Source organism: Mandrillus leucophaeus, unplaced genomic scaffold, assembly GCF_000951045.1.
Source record: "Mandrillus leucophaeus isolate KB7577 unplaced genomic scaffold, Mleu.le_1.0 Scaffold243, whole genome shotgun sequence".
Taxonomy (NCBI): Eukaryota; Metazoa; Chordata; class Mammalia; order Primates; family Cercopithecidae; genus Mandrillus; species Mandrillus leucophaeus.
In genome coordinates this window covers 2029630-2050113 of record NW_012102510.1, presented here as the reverse complement: position 1 = coordinate 2050113, position 20484 = coordinate 2029630, and the positions used below count along the sequence as shown (strand labels likewise).

Below are 20484 nucleotides of genomic sequence, written 5' to 3'. Positions count from 1 at the left end.
ACATTTCACCAAAGAAGATATACAATGGCCTATAAGCACATAAAAAGATGTTCAGCATCTTTAGGCATTAGGAAAATGCAAATTAAAGCTACAATGAGATACCTCTGAACATTTTCTAAAACAGGTATGATCATAAGACAATAACAAGTGCTGCTGTGCACATAAACAAACTGTAACTTTTTTTTTTTTTTTTTTGAGGTGGAGTTTCACTCTTGTTGCCCAGGCTGGAGTGCAATGGCATGATCTCAGCTCACCGCAACCTCCACCTCTCAGGTTCAAGCGATTCTCCTGCCTCAGCCTCCCGAGTAGCTGGGATTACAGGCATGCGCCACAACACCCAGCTAATTTTGTATTTTTAGTAGAGACGGGGTTTCTCCATATTGGTCAGGCTAGTCTCAAACTCCTGACCTCAGGTGATCTGCCTGCCTCGGCCTCCCAAAGTGCTGGGATTACAGGCATGAGCCACTGCGCCCAGCCAACAAACTGTAACTCTCATATGTTGCTGGTGAGAATGTAAAACAATACATTTTCCCAGTGTAGTTTAGCAGTTTCTAAAATATTAAACATAGATATATCATATGACACAGCAGTTCCACTCCTAGGTATTTACCCTAGGGAAATGAAAACATGTCCACAGACTTGTATGCAAAAGTTCATAGCAGCGTTATTCACATTAACAGAAAGAGGGAAGCAACTCAAATATTTATTGATTAGTTAATGGACAAACAAAATATGGTACACTGGTACAGTGGAATACTATTTGACAATAAAAAGGAATGAGGTACTGATACATACCTCCAACATAGATGAACCTTGAAAACACACTAAGTGAAAGAAGCCAGACACAACAGGTTACATATTGTATGACACCATTTATATTAAAAGTCCAGAAAAGGCAAATCGGTAGAGGCAGAAGGTAGATTAGTAGTTGCCTGGGAATTGGAGTAGGAAACAGGAAGTGACTGCAGATGGCAATGTTTCAAAATCAGATTGCAGTGATGATTGTGCAACTCTGTGAATATACTAAAAATCATTGAATAGTACATTCTAAAATGGGTGAATCTTATGGTTTGTAAATTGTACCTTAATAAAATTGCTTTTTAGTTTCACCACATATTCAAAACAAGGAACAAAAATATTTTGAATGAATTCTCCTTGAAACTAATATATCAATGAATAATGCAGCTGCATAAGTAGCAGAACAAGTAGAACAAGGTATTGAAAGGGCTGTAATATTCATTCTCAAAATCCAAGTCATATAAATGACCCCCAGACCTGAAAAGTCATTGTCAACTGCTGGAATCCATTGGATTCTCTTTATTAATTGAATTAGAAATAGTTATCGCCATCTTCAAACACTGTGTAACTGGATGCAAAATGAGATGCTTTCTTTTCTTGGAATTTCAGATGAAGCTTTAAAACTCATAACAACCCCTACTGTGCTGTAAAAAAAAACTCCACAGTGGTGGCCACACTGATCAGGTGATCATCTACCTTCAGTACCTTATATAAGAGAAAATGAGGTCTCACTAAAGAACAGTGCACCCACGCACCTGTTCTCCTCCTTCACAAAGGCTTATTAACATAGACATTTAAATATTGTAGCTGATGGATGGCTGTCTAGAATTAAACCTCACCGCGTCCACTTGTTCAGCTGTCCTCCCAACAGCCTCAGCCACAAAAGGAAAACTGGCACCAGATCAGTGGGAGCTGGTTTCTTTAATGAACCCTTGGGATTTTTAAGCCACATATCGCTCTCATGATTATATTCCTTCATCCTACTACCAAGTTTTGGATAAGCACATCCATAAACTACATATATGCTAGTACAGCTGTGAAGTGAGTTGTTTTCATACCCACAAGTTGAAACAGTCTCGAATTTTTGCCCCTTTGGAGTTTACCATCTTGTTTTAAGCCACATCAAATATCAAAGGAATTTCATCCATATTTGCTTTCTGTAAAAGTTCAAAACAATTCTTTCATTAGTAATGTACCTATGAAATCAGTGATTGTCTCTTTATCAGCTAACATTTTATGTGCTGTTTTCCCTGGCCCAAACCCACAGTAGGTTATTTCTCTTTGTGATCTAGAACACTAGGCTGTTAATCTGGTCAAATCATTAGTGCCTCTGTTGCTCTCCATCATTTTTTATGAATACTGAACTTTCTGGAGCTTTCAAAAAAAATCTAATGCATGTTTTAATTCCTTGTAGCTATGACCACTTCACAGTTCCCTGTCAGGATGTCTCCGAGATCCAGCAGATGAAAGTATGCTGTTCATGTTTTCTCCAAGTCTTTATCATTTTCTCACCTAATTACCTTCCTGCAGTTCTAATATCCTATTCTTTCTTCAACTGGAAAACGCCAAATATGAACTTAATATCATGCCATGGAATATAGTGGTAATAAATATGAATCTAAAATGTCTGGGGAGGTACCCAAACTCTACCTTGAGTTAGTGGTATACCCTGTGGCTTGGTATATTTTTGGTCAAAACTGTCAGGATGGTGTTAACCTTACATCTCTGCTGTGTTGTTTTGTGTTGCCATATTTTAACCACAAGGGGGCAGCATCACCACCTTCACTGTCTCCCATCTTTAATATGGGTGCATTGGGCCAGGGTAGAGAAGAAAGGTTTTACAACTTTAAAAAACAATATTCGTCATCTGGTGATGATTGTAAATATGATGGTGATGATTACTGGAAGAGAGTTGAAGAGTGTTTCCTGTAATTGAGGAATTTGTCTACAAACATAAATCCCCTCTTTTGTGAGAGTAGTATTCATGGGGACCTTTGCTAGTATGCTTCAGTCTTTCCATTAGCTCTGCTAATAATCAGGTTAGAAAAGTCAAGAAACAATGAGTTACATGAAGCAGGCTCTGATTTTTAGGAGAAAGATAGTCTGTAAATGACTTATTTTGGTTTCCTGATGACATTTAAGTTCAATCATGTTCCAGGTAGCCGCCTCCAGATGCTGCAGATCATCCTGTATTATGATGAGTGTTGAAGGGCTCTAGAGTCATCTTTGTCATGTAAAACTTCATCAGAAAATAACTGTCTAACCAGGGGGTGAAATAAGACTAAAAAGCATCACAGAGTTCATCTAGAGTGGAGGGAGGGCCCCCCACAGAGCTCTGAACAGCTCCACTGCCACCAGTCTCATTACCATGACACCTGCAAAGGAGCCACTGCTGCCACAGCTGGTCCCAGTCACCATCACTGTGTCCGCAGACATGAGCAGTGAGGCTGAGACACTTGGCATGACACCATGGGCAGAGGCAGAGGGAGTGGCAGCCTGCGAACAGGACAAGAAGGTTATCCCAGTGAAAGTTTGGGAACAGTAAGATGGTTCAGTGTAAGAAACATATATGGTTTCACGCACAGGAATGACACTGGGTGAGATGTATTTGTATGCCAGATTGTCATAAAGAAGAATAACCCCCAGGAAGCACCCTGGCAGTACAGGGGATAGAGAAGCTGTGGAGTTCAATGTTGAAGGAGAAAAGGGTTCACAGGCAGCAAAGATTGCAGGCCCTGGTGGAGTTCCAGTGCCAGGCAGTATAGATACAGTAGACTGAAGCCATTATAGATGTTATCTGCACCATGGGGGTCTTCCACACGGTCACCAGCACAATTACCAGAACGATGAGAGTGGGGAAAAGAAGGATTGGAGAGTGCCCTTCAACGTCAGGCCTTACAGCACACGGAAGACGCCTCCTCCCTTGGAGAGACCCTCTGAGTGTTGACTTGTAGAGACAAGTGATGGAGGGTGCTGACGACCAGGGTGAAGGAGAAGAGATAGGTCAGTGAGACAGATTACGTATTGGGGTTACAGACCACAAGTCTCCAGGGCCCCTCCTCACCTAGAACAGTAATGAAGACCCAAGGCCAGCAGCCATGTCAGTGTAGGCACCTCCCCAACTTCAGTTACCAGCACAGACACCCAGAAAACCCTAAACCACAAGATGGTAAAGAGACTGCCAGCTAGGAAGTCCGTTGCCAAGGCCGAGCAGAGCAGGGCTGAGTAAATGCCAGCTGACCATCTCTAGTGTCATCTGGTTTATCATCCCACAGGAAGAAATGAATATAAATTCCAGCAATAAGACCTGAACAAAAGATTGGCTCTGAAGACCTTAAATGCCTGCTTTTGGCCCATTTACCAGACAGCTAGCACTATCTGAGTTATGGAGTTTTCATTACTTTTCCCTACAGACATCTCTTTTTGGTAATGATAAATATGTTTTTAAAAATATGTTCTTTTAAAAGGTCTGGGGCCAGGCATGGTGACTCACGCCTGTAATCCCAGCACTTTGGGAGGCCGAGGCAGGTGGATCACCAGAGGTCAATAATTCGAGACCAGCCTAGCCAACATGGCAAAACCCCATCTCTACTAAAAATACAAAAATTAGCAGGGCATGGTGGCGGGTGCCTGTAGTCCCAGCTACTGGGGAGGCTGAGGCAGGAGAATTGCTTGAACCTGGGAGGCGGAGGTTGCAGCGAGCTGAGATTGCACCACTACACTCCAGCCTGGATGATGAAGTGAGACTCTCTCAACAATAAATAAATAAAATAAAATAAAAGGTCTGGTTTTTCTTATATGCCTTTAAAGGTTTTCAAATTGTTTCATATCTGGTCAGAATGAGATTATTAAGAAACTCATTTTTTAAGTTGTAAAAAAATCAAGTTATTTTATTACAAGTCAACAAACTGCAATTATCTGTTAATATGGGTCTATAATAATGATAATAATGCAACACAGATGCAGATTTTGGCTTAAAGAACTATGTTTTTCTAGATTTTATATTTTAATTGTTATTCAACAATGTCTTGTGAGTTCTTACATATCTCGGTGATAAGAGACATTATAGAACATTACACATGGAAGACAATAAACATCGTTCTTTCTTTTTCTCATATAACTTTCTCCATTAATGGCAAAATGAGATGAGGAAGCAAATATGCCATTCTGTCTTTTAATATTTCCAACAAAGAACTGAATTTAGAAAGAAGTCTGAAATTTTCCTGCTAAGATAATTATAGAAAGTGTCTGATAGTCATTTATGGCTGTTTTTGTTTTTGTTTTTAAATCTTTCACTCACTTTTCCTTGGGCACATCTGACTCATGTTCAGGTCCAGGGAGCCACACTCTTTCCTTATTCACAGAACTGAATGCTTATACGTGATCTTGCTGTTTTTATTTTTCCCTAATGGGAAAGCCCTACTAAGAAGGGTATGAGACTTACATACTTGTAGCTGATGATCTTAGCCATCTCATAGCTACAGCCCCAAGAAGCCAGCTCTCCAGCCCCTGAATCCTGACCGCTCAAATGTACACTGCAGTGCTTCACTTCCCAAGGGGTGTAATTACCTTCTCCATGATACCCAGTGCTTCAAATGACCTAAGCAAAGGAATCCCCCTGCCCTTTCTTCTGATGCGTAGCAAAGCAAGTTACATTTATAGCAACTAGAAATTCCAGTGGCCTGGTCCTTGCTGGCACATGGCAGCAGGACTGGCTTGAGGGATGCTGCTGGGTGAAATGAAAGAGCTCAGCAGTTCTGCTTTGTGCTGTCCTGGCCAGAAAAATCTTTGCTGCTTGTCATCCCATCTTCCTCCACTAGAAGCCTGAGAAATGAGGCATGCTCAGGTGTTAAAAGTGGTCACAGGGATTGCCGGGTGTGGTGGCTCACACCTGTAATCCCAGCACTTTGGGAAGCCGAAGCCAGCAGATCACTTGAGGTTAGGAGTTCAAGACCAGCCTGGCCAACGTAATGAAACCTCGTCTCTGCTAAAAATACAAAAAAAAACCCAAACAAACAAAAATAGCTGGGTGTAGTGGCAGGTGCCTGTAGTCCCAGCTACTTGGGGGGCTGAGGCAGGAGAATTACTGGAACCTGGGAAGTGGAGGTTGCAATGAGCCGAGATCGTGCCATTGCACTCCAGCCTGGGTGAGAGAGTGAGACTCCACTCAAAGAACAAAAAAAGTGCTCACAGTGTCATAATACCACCGAAGGTACTGTCCCACCTTGTCCTCCTGGTGGCCAAACAACTTAAATCAGACCAGAATAGATGGATGCTTAACCCTTTCAATCCTGAAGGCCCACGCAGTTAGTTTCTCCTAAGATACATACCCCATGTCGTTTCTAAAATTATTGCTGCATTTCTTAGTTGTTGAAAATCAACCATGCCATTATTTCCACACTTTCTCTATCCTTCCTCAGGCCTGATGAGTTTTTTTTCCACTCTTTCAGGGCTCATTGTTGGGGTGATCCTGAGGTATGGTACCCCTGCTACCAGTGGCCGTGACAAATCACTCAGCTGCACTCAGGAAGACAGGGCCTTCAGTACCTTATTAGTGAATGTCAGTGGAAAGTTCTTCGAATACACTCTGAAAGGAGAAATCAGCCCTGGCAAGATCAACAGCGTAGAGCAGAATGATATGCTACGGAAGGTGAGCTGGGGACACTCAGTCATCATTGTCCTGACATGGTTGTTGATTCCCTGACTCGTCTTGACCTGGTGGAGAGAAACCCTTCCAAACTCCTGGATTACTGGTAACATTCCTGGCTCTCTGTTTTGTTAGGAAGCTTTTTGGTCCATGATGAGGAGAAGGAAGAACCAGATCTTTAACTTGAGCCTTTCAGCTAGTGACCTTCGTGGGTTTGTTAGCATCTGTAGCTGAAATGGGTCACTGATTGTGCAATGGGTTTGTACGTCCCCACTCAGGTCATTTATCCAGCCACCATCTCCTCTTTGCTATGTCTCTTACCCTTCCTGTGGTTTAGGGATAATATTGCTACTTTCTTAAAATAAGATTGATTTCACCTTTAGCTTAATTTATGCAGTATTCACAAGGGTAATTCTTAGTTCTTCATGGTTCTTTTGCTATATCCTACAAATATTTGAGTGCTTACTCTTATTGGTGATTGATGCCAAAGGCTTAATGAATCTTCAGGGGAAGAAGAAGATCTTGTTGTCTTAGAATTAGAGTCCAAGCATTTTCATGTAATGTTGGAGTAGCAACATAGTCCACATGAAAAAGCATTATGCGTCTCCTTGCACGGGTAATTTCCAGGATAAGCAAGAAATCTGTATGAATTGATGTATACTGCATTACCTTATAGACCAGGCTTTATCAGAAGGAAGCCTTCTGCATAGCAGTCTTGGGAGACCCAGGTTGTGGGAAGCCCCTTTTAATACAGCACAAGGCTAAGGTATGTGAAGGCTGACAGTGAAAGGCAGAGTGTAGCGTGTGCTCCAGAAATTAAATTCTTGTTGTTTTTGGAATCTAATCCTTAAGGAAAATTATTCTCCACCTGGAGCATTAAATATGACCATCTTTTCTGTGTCCCTAATGGCAGTACTGTTTGCTCTCAACTCTTCATAAGAAAGCATGGGGTTTTCATAAACATTCTGAAATTCAGTGCAACTGAGAAAGAAACCCAATGTAAATACCACACTTAATGGCTGTTTGGAAATGGCAGCTTGAGCCCTTCATACTGGATAAGACAGGGGGAAAAGGGAAATGATACCAACACATTTCCATCTTTCAGTTCATAATAGAAGAGGAAGCTGACTTTTGCTCCCTTATCTTTAGAAACCTGTTTATTTAAATCCCCTCTGTTTAAAACTTTGCTGCACAAAGCAAAGGTGGGAGAACAATCAAGGCTGGGATGATTGTTGCTAGTTGAGGGAAAAGAGACATGTTGATGTAGCTTGATTGATAAGGAGAGGATTGAACTGAGTGTCAGAAAACCCTTATGCTAGTTTGTACATTATTGGGTTTGGTGGCATCCAGCAAGTTGCACTGCCTTTGGGCCCAGTGTCCTCATATTGGGTAGGTACTGTCCAAGGCTCCTTCTTATTCTGACATTCCCTGCTTTGCAGAACGCTCTTCTTTAACAAGAAGAGAGAATAAAGCATCATTTGAAAGAATCTACTTTTATTAGGCTGATTAACACCTCCAGTTTCTAAACAAAAAAGTTAACGTTTAATAACTAGAATGAAGGTTTAAAAATAATTAATTGAAACACAAGCCAAGTAATTGACCAGCATGAACAAATTCTTTAAAAAGGTTAGCATGTTTATAGCATGCTGAATTTTTTTCTGGATATGATAAAACTTTGCTCTCTAAAAGTTTCAGAGTCATTTGATTAATTTCCCTGTATCAAACCTATAAGAAATTTCAGTTCCTTTAAAGTTGCCCAATTTATGCTGATGTTCAGGAAGCCACTAACATTGCTGGTGACTTTGATTTAGGCTACATCAAGTGTCACAGAAGGCTGGTCACTCAAAAGAGACTTAAATTCAGCACAATTTTGTCTATAAAGGATTCTGTGAGAGGATCCAGGAAGTTAATAAAGAATCACGATGGCATCTTTTATTGCAGTTGAGCCTTTATAAAGGTGTGATGAAAATCAAGATTTTGTTTTGTTTTGTTTTGTTTGTTTTTTGAGATGGAGTCTCGCTCTGTTGCTCAGGCTGGAGTGCAGTGGCGCGATCTCAGCTCACTGCAACCTCCGCCTCCCGGGTTCAAGCGATTCTCCTGCCTCAGCCTCCCAAGTAGCTGGGATTACAGGCATCTGCCACCATGCCCAGCTAAGTTTTGTATTTTTAGTAGAGATGGAGTTTCACTGTATTAGCCGTGTTGGTCTCGAACTCCTGACCTTGTGATCGGCCCGCCTCGGCCTCCCAAAGTGCTGGGATTATAGGCGTGAGCCACCGCACCTGGCCAAGATGTTTTTATGAAAAACACTAGCCGGAAGCTTTCTGTGAGTTCTCAAAATTGCGTGAAGCTGTTGTGTCTTATTATGTTTTAAAACAGCACAAGCAAGATCATAAGAGCAAAATGTTATGGGGAGAAGAGCATGCCAGTCCATGGGGAGTCATAGCTTCTCCTCTGGGATAAGTCCATGATTTTTCACATTTATGTTATTTGCTCTAAATATTCAAACTTTAGTCAATGGCTTCAAATATTAAGCAAATATTATAGCGTGAATTGGAGTTAAATAAAAAATTGGCTTTTTTTTCTTTTTAAACTTTCAGGTAACATTTGATCCAGAAGTATTTTTCAACATTCTTCTGCCTCCAATTATTTTTCATGCTGGATACAGCTTAAAGAAGGTAAGAGGTTTTTGCCAATATTTCTGAAATCATGTGAATCTCTGTGTTAATTTACCTGCATAATTTTCTAGTTATTTTTCTTCTCCCAGATTGCTTATTACTCTGTTCTTCACCCACTCAGAGACTATAGTTGACTTCTCATCAATGATTCATTTCTGTTTTAAAATCTGGAACTCCCATACATTGCCAGTGGGAATGTAAAATGGTACAGCCACTCTGGAAAACAAGTTGGCAGTTTCTAATAAAACTAAAGTTGAAATTGCCATATGACCCACAATTTCACTCCTGGGGATTTATCCCAGAGAAATGAAAACCTATGTTCACATAAAAACCTATACATGATTGTTCATACCAACTTGTAATAGACAAACGCTGGAAACAACCAAAATGTTCTATAATAGGTGAATGGTTAAACAAACAATGGTATATCCATATTGTAGAATACTACTCAACCATAAAACAGAACAACCTATTGATACACCCAATGACCTTTATGGATCTCAAAGGCATTATGCTGAGTGAAAAAAATCCAATCTTAAAAGGTTATATATTCTATGATTTCATTTATATAGCATTGTAAAAATGACAAAATTAAAGGGTTGGAAAACAAATTAGTGGTTGCCAGTGAATAGGGATGGTGGGGGCATTGGGCTGGGGGTGCTTATAAAAGGGTAGCATGAGGGACATCTTCAGGGTGATGGAACAGTTGTGTATTTTGATTGTGGTGGTAGTCATGCAAATCTACACATTTGATTAAATGACAGGGAACTATGCACACACATAATACATATAATGCCAGTTTCTTGGTTTTGATATTGTACCATAGTTATGTAAGATGTAATCACTGGGGGAAACTGGGCGAAGGGTACATGAGACCTCTCTGTACTTAATCTTTGCAACTTATGTGAGTCTATAATTATTCCAAAATAAAAAGTTTTAAAGAAACTAAGTATCCTTATTACTGAGGGTCATCGTGCTAGACAGCAAGGTTGGGCCAGAGCTTCTAGTTATTTAAAATACAAAATACCAGCCTAGGCAACATAGCAAGACCATGCCTCTACAAAAAGTAAAAAAAAGTAGCTGGGCATGGTGGTACATGCCTGTAGTCCTAGTTACTCTTGGAGGAGTCTGAGGTGAGGAGCTTGAGCCTAGGAGTTTGAGGCTGTAGTGAGCCTTGATTATGTCTCTGTACTCCAGTCTGGGCCACAGAGCAAGACCTGGTTTTAAATAAATAAATAAATAAATAGATAAATAAATAGATAGATAAATAAAAACAAATGCCAAATATCTTTACAAATATTTATGGGTGGCTCTCTCCCTCTCCCATTGTGGTAATATTGTCTGAAAATTAAGCCTCCCCAAAGGCAGGTAACAGCTGTGGAACTTGTTTCAGCTCTCTTTCTGAATGAGGACTAAAGGAAACCTTTTCAGTGAGTCTAGAGAAGAGAGATTTTGCCTGACAATAAAACTCAGCAACATCCTTAGGATCTAGAAAATGCCTCCGAAACTGATAAACTCTAGCTAGATCAGTTGAGAAAAAAGGAGGAAAGAAACAAATTACCTGTATTAGGAATAGAAGAAAGGACTTTACTACAGACCCTTCAGATATCAAAAGGATAAGGGAACACTATGAACAATTTTTGTGCCAGTAAGTTTGACAACATCCTAATGAGATCTTGCCATGAAAAACAACTCAAAAAAAGAAAAACAAGTAAATCGGGCAACCCAGGTGAAATGGACAAATTCCTTGAAAGACGTAAATTATCAACATGAGAAGAGATGGAAAGCTTGAACCGACCTGTATTAAAGAAATTGAGTTCATAATGAAAAACCTTTCCAGACACCCATATGGCTTTACTGGTGAATTATATCAAGCATTTATGGAATAAATAATACCAATCTCATACAAATTCTTTCACAAAATAGAAAAGGGAATACTTCCCAATTCATTTTATGAGAGGATGCCGGCCCGTCAGGCTGGGTTTTCTATCAAAGTCACTCTGCACTTTTCAGATGGTTTTTAAACAATTTCCAACCAACATAAATATAGTTTACAGAGCATTTGGTATGTACTAAGAACAGATATTCTTTATTTCTGTTTTTACATCCATTCTTTCTAATCTTCACAGAAACTCTGTAAGAAGGTGATGGTGATTGAAGATTAGTTCACACTGCTTCTCCCCCAGGTTTCCGACTCATTGATTAAACAGACACAAAGAGTTAACTTGTGATTAAATGATTCATTTATGATCCAAAGTCCCTGGTAGATGCATGTTGGAGTATGTCACTTAACCTTTAGTAATGGGGCTTCTTACACCCTACCTCATGAATTGAGGACAGGTACCCTTTAGCCAGGTCGGTCACAGTTACACTTAAGGAGGCTGAAATGGAGAGATCCTAGAAATTGCTGGGCCTGCCAAAAGCTGCCTCTTTTGCTCACAGCATGGAGGCTAAAGGAGCAAGAACAATTCCCCACCTTGCACAACAAGGTCAAGATTACAAGTCAGGGTCAAACTTCCTCTTCCAGAGATCAAGTGACCCCTTCTTACTGCATAACCTTCAGGGCAGGAGGGGAAGAGGGAGAGAAATGGAACATAAGTTCCATCTCCATAATAGGTGCTTGAGGAGCAGAGGCTGTGTGTTTCTGCACACCAGCCCAGTACATTTGTGTACTCACATGTAGAGTGTCCTGCGTTTTACTGATGATGAATCTCAGCTCAGAATGATTAATGATGCATATGAGGTTACATAGATAGTGTGGGACTGAGTCAAGGTGACTCAGTCTGTCTGACTCCAGAGCCCAGAGTTGTTCTTTTGTGCCTTATTGCCTCTGGATTTAGGTTTTCCGTACAAAAAAAAGACCATATCGTTTACCTGACTACTCTGGGTTGCCAGGGTCATCCAAATTTGTATGTCATTTACTGACATGTAATAGATGGGAGATGGTTATTATGGGTATAAATTACGTTATTTTTTACATAAGTGGAGAATTTGGGAACTCTTCTTCAGATCAAATGGGTGATGAGTAATTTGATATTTTACATAACTAATCTTAATGTATAATCGTCATAGTTGTTTTAAAATGAAACCAAATCATGGGTTGTGAAAGCCACTCTGATGGTTGAAAGACATTTTAGTTTTTGCAGAACCTTCCCTTTATCAGCACCATTTTCTCAACAGACAAACAACTCACAGGCTTTGCCAGTTCCCAATCAATTTGTTTTTGAAATACTAGCCTGAGTGGGAAAAAAACCCACTAATTGGTTTTTCTCTGCTCTCACACTATGGTAACCAACACAGAAGACTTCTGTGATTAAATGTGGGAGGGATTTCTCCCTACCAGCAAACAGGCAATCAGTTCTGCAGCAGACACCAGCTGGGTATCCTCCAGTTCAGTTCTGACACTATCTACCTGGAGATACTGCCAGATCCCCCGGAAGGCTGAGTCCCACAATACTGCCCCCTGCCCCATCTCAGACACCTGTCACAAGTCTGGGACTTCTGACTGCCTGGCTTCAAGTTGGGGTTCCCATGACCCCCTCTTTCATTACATTGCTATAGTGGCTCACAGAACTCAGGGAAACACTCATATGTACCGGTTTATTATAAAAGATATTACAAAGGATACAGATGAAGAGATGCATAAGGCAAGGTGTGGAGAAAGGGGCATGGAGCTTCCATGCCCTCCCGGGGCACCACCATCCAGGAACCTCCATGTATTCAGCTATTTGGAAGCTCTCGGAATCCCATCCTCTTGAACTTTTTGTGGAGGTTTCATTGCATAGCCATGATTGACAACTGTGTAGAAAAGTGATTGGACAAAAGGGGTGTGATCTAATGCTGACAGACTGAGTGGGGAAACCCAGCAAGGCCTATGTGTCCAGATTCTTCTTGGCCTTTCTGTGTGGCATACCTTCCTCCCCAGTATGGGGCAAGATCCCTTCTGAAATGAGGGTCTTATGACCTACTTCAAAAAGGCAGGAGAAAATTAGAGTATATTTTTAGTTTCTATGGCCTGCCTTGGGACAGAAAAGGAGCAGCTGAAAGGAGGGCAAGAGAAGGTCAGAGAGCTTCTTTTTTTTTTTGCTACCTGCTTCTGAGGCCTAAAGTGCCCAACCTTACAACAAAAGACTGTAACAAGAGCTGTGGGAGCTTATGAGCCAGGAACTGTAGATGAAAACCAATACATACACATCATAATATCACAGCTAGTCTTTCAGGTTATCAACTATTAGTTTAGTCTCTCTCCTTTTTAAATTGCCCCTATAAAGGCACCTAAATAGTTGGTCCTTAATATGGTTACCATCTCTGATGAAACCTGTTGTCAGTGAAATGTGTAATAAATATTTCACCAATTAACGGATGGTATATACACAGATAACATTCAGACCCTCTGACCTATGCACCTCATATAGCTATCATGCAGACCTGGGCCTTCTGACTTGAAAAAAGTTCTCATTGGAATTAGCTTTGATTTTGTGCTACCACTCATGGTTTGCTTAGAGGGCCTTGGCAGGGAAATAATTCACTCATAGAAGCCATTATTAGTGGACTCCCCCACCAAACACACACACACACACACACACTCTTTCTCTCTCTCTGTCTCTCTTTCTCTCTCTCTCCTTCTGTCTCTCTCTCTCCCTCACTCTCACACACATATACAATAACATGCTAAAACTTGCCAGTGAGGAATGGGAGGGGATGGGATTTCCCAAGGAGTAGCAGTGTAAGGCTTAGAATGGTACAGCTAGAAATTGGGATGTCAGGTATATTTTCACCAAAGCAAAACTTCTCATCCTGGGCTGCCTTGGGCTTATATTTTTGAAGACTTTGCCAGGGCATGCCATCATCTCCTTTTGTCTCTTCTTGTCATTTTATAATTGAGGAGGAAAAGTAAGGGAGATTCTGAACTAATCATGGCTGTATTGTAACCAAATAAGGGTAGGATGAAAGATCTAGGATTTTACTGGATACCTCCTGTCCTTTCTTTCCCAAAGAGAAGTGGGAATCGAAGAACTGGGTAGCAGGGCAGCTTGCACAGTGAGAGCATGATGCTTTGGGGTCAGGAGACCACCTTTCCAGTCTGGGCCTTGGTTTGGCAGATATGTGACTTGAAGCAGCTTACATCATGCCTTTGAACCTTGGGTTCTGTCATATAAGATGGTCCAAATAATACCTTCCAGATAGATCATTGTGAGAATTGGATGGGCTAATATATGTGAAAACACTTTGTGAACTATGAAGTATACATTTAAGTACTAGACATAATACACAAATAGTATAGCTTTTCAAAATACAGTTAAGTTTCAGCTCGCATCAGCAGATATGAACGGGAGATGGGTAATTGTGTGTGTGTGATTTTAGAATATATTATGAAAGTATTTTTGGCTACAGATTTACATTCCTAATTTTTTGCTTTGGCTAATGTCATGAATATGAATTTATCTAATTTATATTCAGAGTTACCATGGGAATATCTACCCGAAGGAAAGCTGAGTGGCAAGGAAAAGCACATCTGGGATTGAAATTTGTTCTTGGATACCTCACAAGTGTCATTCATCTGGTGCCTTGTTCTTGGTGCACTCCTAGCCCTCCCTGATTAAAGCCCTTTCTGGAGCTTTTAAGGAGAAGCAGACTCACAACTGTTGATTTTTTGGAAATATATATTTTTCAAAACATTGATGTATAAATGCGTTTGATTAAAAACAAAAAGGCAGTTATTTAAGAGGCAAACATAATGTGTCCATCTTATGTACAGGCAGCACCCTCATTCGGTGCCTGTCAGCATGGCAAGCCCTTGAAGGATTCTCTCCTGAGCAGGTGGCTTAGGGGCAGCAGGCATTCCTTAACACCTTCTTCACTGACTCAGATAGGGGCAAGCACTGGGAAGGCCCTGTGTCTGGGATGCAGACCAGAGGACACCTGCAGCCCTTTGTCTGGTCATGCTTCATGGTGGCTGCCTGATCTCGTCTGGGTTCTTCTTCCTGTACCCTGTCTTTTTCTGATGTTGCTCAGCTGACATGCTGGGGCTCTCCTGCCTTTAAAAAAAATCTAGGTAAAGTGTTCCTGGCCTTTGTTTGATCAGGGTGTTGGGAGATTTTGTCTGTTTGTGTTAAATAGTTCTGATTGTCAAATGAGAATGGCTTATGCCTTGAGGAGGCAGAACTGTGTCTTAGGATCCCAGGAACAGGCAGAATTTCCTCTGTTGGAATATCCCACAGGCCTAATGACTTGTAAGAAGTAAATCCTTCAAAGACAACATGGTAAAACAAGTAAATCTGTGTGTGTGTGTGTGTGTGTGTGTGTGTGTGTTTACATTTTTAAGGTAACCAATGAATGTGCAGAAGCATTGAAAGGATTGCAGTTTTGCCACCTCTTTCTGAATAATTTCTAGATGTGATATTGATGTGTGTTTCTTTTTGTATAAACTTGGCCATCTTAAATGGAACTATTTGTTTCTCATTTCTCCACATCCATCTCTATTGTCACTCTTTCCCAGGCTTCAGACATTAATCTAGATGAATATAAGGAGATGCTTCAGGTTCCATGAGCAGATATTTAGGACTCTGTTTTCTGATATCAAATTAAGCAGAAAGCTCATGACATAGCACTTTCACACTTTGTTTTAAACTTCTATCTGTGATGATCTTCTGAGGTACCACCAGAACTGGAAGTGATGTGCTGAATCACTGAGTAAAATGGTTTGGGTTAAATCTATAAAAATGATTGATCTACTCACACACACACGTGCACAACATATACACACACGTACTGTAATTTAATGTAATCATCCAGAGCAGTTTTGTCTGAAAATTTACTAAGTCCTTGCTTACTTGCTCACTACCTGGCTGTATAGAAGATAACTTAAAACCATGATGTCTAAGGTTAAATAGCACCATATAGGAGTAACTTCAGTTGTTACTTGATGTAATGGAAACAGTAGGTAGAGTTCCACTTTTTAGAGACTTTTAATGTGTTTCTTAAGCTCATTGTTGAACATCACAATGTGATTCCTGAGTTTTGTTTGTTTGTTTTATTCAGAGACACTTTTTCAGAAATCTTGGGTCTATACTGGCCTATGCCTTCTTGGGGACTGCTGTTTCATGCTTCATTATTGGGTAAGTGAACCTTTGTATTATAACCAAATTAACACACATTCCATAGGGATGAGATCCATTTGGGTCCACAGAGTCCAGTATTTTGATATTTTTGATGGCAGTCAGGATCGAGATTTACACTGTTCAGTATGGTAGCTATTAGCCACATGTGGCTATTTAAATTAAGATCAATTTACATGAAATAAAATTATACCCAACACCCAGACCTTGGTTTCTATTATCATTCTTTGATAAAAACAGCCAGAGCCCCTTGCAGAAATGGCTAATTCTAGGGCTGGGGCAGGAAATATACAAGATGAAAAGGGAGTATCTTATAATGCCAGAAAGTAAGGAAGTGCTCAGAAAACAGACAGGCAAAAGAATGTGGGGGATGTCAAAGGGACACAAGAGCCAACCGAAAGCCCCTGTAATGGTCGAAGCCCCCCCAGCCAATGGCTGAAGAACAACAAAACAAATAACATTGTATTAGATTATCCCCAAGAGCATAAAGTAAATATCCCTGAGTCCGTATGGATATAAATAAGCGATTGGATGAATAAATAAATGGGAGAGAAGAGACAAATCTCCTGTGCGAAGAATTCCAAATACTTCATGTAGATACATCCCCCTCAAGGAGGTAGAGCTCAGTCCCCTCCCACTCCCTCTTTGAGTGTGGGCTGTGCATAGTGACTTCTTTCTGAAGAGTACAGTACAGAAAGCAGGAAAAAAGAGTAGCTTTACAGTGGAGAAGCCTGACAAATACTACTTCAACCAGGTGATCAAGGTCAACATCAGCAGTGGTAAGTCACGTTGATAGTATGTACCTTGATATTTGTGATGAGAAGGATACTCTACCTCTCTGGTCGTTCGCTTAAAACCACATTACCTCAGTATAACCATGAGAAAAAAAATCAGACAAATCCTAGTCAAAGGATATATCTACAAAATATCTGACCAGTACTCCTTAAATCTGCCAAGGTCATCAAAAATGAGCAAAGTCTGGCCGGGCGCGGTGGCTCACGCCTGTAATCCCAGCACTTTGGGAGGCTGAGGCAGGTGGATCACAAGGTCAGGAGATCGAGACCATCCTGGCTAACACTCTACTAAAAATAAAAAAAAAAAAAAAATTAGCTGGGCGTGGTGGCGGGCACCTGTAGTCCCAGCTACTCAGGAGGCTGAGGCAGGAGAATGGCGTGAACCTGGGAGGTGGAGCTTGCAGTGAGCTGAGATCACGCCACTGCCCTCCAGCCTTGGTGACAGAGTGAGACTCCATCTCAAAAAAAAAAAAAAAAAAAAAAAAAAAAAAAAAAGCGAAGTCTAAGAAACTGCTGTCACAGCCATGAGGAGACTAAAGGGATTGGATGACTAAATGTCATGTGGTATCCCGGATAAGATCCTGGAACAGAAAAAGGACATTAGGTTAAAAACTAAGAAAATCTGAATAAAGTTAGGATTTTTATGAATTTTTTAACAATTGGCTGGAGATAATAGCAGGGGTCTTTTGTGCCATCAAAAAAGGAGGGGCTTGGACTTATCCTTTAAGAGATACACATTATTGAAGAATGACTCATTACATAACTGACATTAGTGACGACAGGAAGCAAAATGGGGAAAAGGCTACCGGAGAAGTCTATTGTGTAGGTCACAGACTGGTGGAAGGAAATGGAGAGGAAGGTCTTGTTCCAGGAATATTTAAAGGGTACATGAAAGAAGCCTTTGATAAGCAACAAAGGGCAAATCAAATCTGTAACATACAATTGCTGTCAAATGAAATTGAACTGGTTAAGTGTCTAAAACAGTGTCTGGCACACAATAGGCAAGCATTAAGTTATAGCTGTTTCTTCTCGAAAGGATTCCATTCTGCGAATAGTTCTTTTAGTCCTAGCTTAGCTAGTCCCCTTCTAAGCATTTGAGACACAAAGGTGGGCAGTGGCATCAAGAATCTCATTATTAGAGCATTGGCTGTAGGGTATAATGAGTCAATTCCTTGGTTATTTTTACTTCTCTAACCCCTGCAGCTGCTGCTATCACTGCTGCTGCCACCACACGCACACGCACACACATATACACGTGCATGCACACATACCCTTGTAACACGTACTAGACCTTTTCACACTCCTCACTCCTCCCAATTTGCAAGCTGTCTTGTAGGAAATGTTCTTCCTCCAAGCTGAAAAATTTAACCTGGTAGTCCCTCTTAGCCCATGTCACAGTCTACATAGCATAAGGAGGGCTATTGCTGGCCCACCTGACCCATGCAAAGAGTGAAAGTCCAGATATCTTCATGGGTATATGGATGTTCTAATAGGATATTTAAAGATATTTGCCTCTTTTTCCTTTCTTTGAAATAATTTTTGGCAGAGAAGGCAGTAGTAGGTCAATCCCTTGGATCTTTGCGACCAACCCATTTTTTTCTCTCCGTTTTCATCCAGTCTACTGATTTCTCTGACTTTAAATGTATTATCTTAGAATCTTGTGAGTTTTGTAGCAACTTATTGCTACAAAAACATTATGCCAGGTTCTGTCTCTTCCTTTCCTCTGTATTACCCAGTTGTTTCAAATGCTTTAGCTTTGTCGCTAATTGAAGACTGTACTTCATGGTTGCTTTAGTTGTTAGAGTACAACTTTTAAAAATGAAATGTTCAGATATTTCAGCAAGATGACATTAACTTGCAAACTCTTACTTGATGCCAAAGTCCTATTTGCCAATGTCTCTAATAAGTGTCCAACCATGGCAGCTGCCTGTTAATTTTCATAGATCTCTAAGAACAGCATTCTAGTACTATTCTGCTTGCATGTTTGCTAAGTTACTTATTTGTTTCTCCTGACATAGTTTACCTTACCTTCTTACAGAAATCTCATGTATGGTGTGGTGAAGCTCATGAAGATTATGGGACAGCTCTCTGATAAATTTTACTACACAGATTGTCTCTTTTTTGGAGCAATCATCTCTGCCACTGACCCAGGTATTTGGCTTTGCATATTTGGCTTTATTATTATGGTATTCCATTATTTAAATCTTAAAAAGTTCAGAGCAATCATTAACTTTTGTTGTAGTAGGGAGAATGTAGTATTTATTTGCATGGCATGGTGGTGGAAGAAGTGACCAATAGGTGGGTCTAACAGACTTAGATGGCTTTTCTTTTTCTTTTTCCTTTTCTGAGACAGGATCTCACTCTGTTGCCCAAGTTAGAGTGCAGTGGTGCAATCACAGCTCACTGAAGCCTTGACCTCCTGGGCTCAAGCAGTCCTCCTGCCTCAGCCTCCCAAGCAGTGGGACTATAGTTAGATGGCTTTTCTAAGAAGGGCATGCAATTTCCTTTTATATTATTAATTTTTCATTGTTGTAAAAATGCCTGACGTAAAATTTACTACCTTAACAATTTCTTTAGTTTGTTTCTTTTTTGTTTGTTTTTTTGAGATGGAGTCTTGCTCTGTTGCCCAGGCTGGAGTGCAGTGATGCGATCTTGGCTCACTGCAGCCTCCACCTCCCAGGTTCATGCCATTCTCCTGCCTCAGCCTCTCAAGTAGCTGGGACTACAGGTGCTCGCCACCACGTCTGGCTAATTTTTTTGTATTTTTAGTAGAGGCGGGTTTCACTGTGTTAGCCAGGATGGTCTCAATCTCCTGACTTCGTGATCTGCCCGCCTCAGCCTCCCAAAGTGCTGGGATTACTGGTGTGAGCCACCGTGCCCAGCCTATCTTAACAGTTTCTAAGTGTATAGTTCAGTAGCGTTAAGTATCCCCACGTCATTGTGAAACCAATCCCAAGAACTTTTTCATCTTGCAAAACTGAAATGCTGTACCCTTTAAACAACAACTCCCCAGTCTCCCTTCCCTGCAGCCCCTGGCAGCTATCTTTGACTTTCTGTCTCTATGAACTTGACTGCTGTAGAAATTTCATACAAGTGAAATCATATAGTATTTGTCCTTTTGTGACTGGCTTATTTCACTTAGCATAATGTCCTCAAAGTTCATCCATGTTATAGCATTTGTCATAATTTCCTAACCTTTAAGGCTGAATAATATTCCATTCCATTGTATCTGTATAGCATGTTTGTTGTTGTTGTTGTTGTTTTGGTTTGGTTGGGTTTTTGAGATGGAGTTTTGCTCTTGTTGACCAGGCTGGAGTGCAATGGCACGATCTTGGTTCACTGTAACCTCCGCCCCCCAGGTTCAAGCGATTCTCCTGCCTCAGCCTCCCGAGTAGCTGGGATTACAGGCATGCACCACCACGCCCAGCTAATTTTTTTGTATTTTTAGTAGA

General features: G+C 40.7%; 1 protein-coding gene across 3 annotated transcripts in view; it reads left to right on the top strand.

The window, feature by feature from the left end:
- SLC9A7 (solute carrier family 9, subfamily A (NHE7, cation proton antiporter 7), member 7) overlaps positions 1-20484 on the top strand; it is a 150336-nt gene that overhangs the window by 71239 nt on the left and 58613 nt on the right. For 2 of the 3 annotated variants that reach the window (XM_011982822.1, XM_011982823.1), the window contains exons 2-5: positions 6249-6448; positions 9043-9120; positions 16162-16238; positions 19071-19183. In XM_011982822.1, the coding sequence (XP_011838212.1) occupies positions 6249-6448; positions 9043-9120; positions 16162-16238; positions 19071-19183 (468 nt within the window). The remainder of the gene's footprint in view (positions 1-6248; positions 6449-9042; positions 9121-16161; positions 16239-19070; positions 19184-20484) is intronic. The other variant, XM_011982824.1, reaches the window with a different exon arrangement.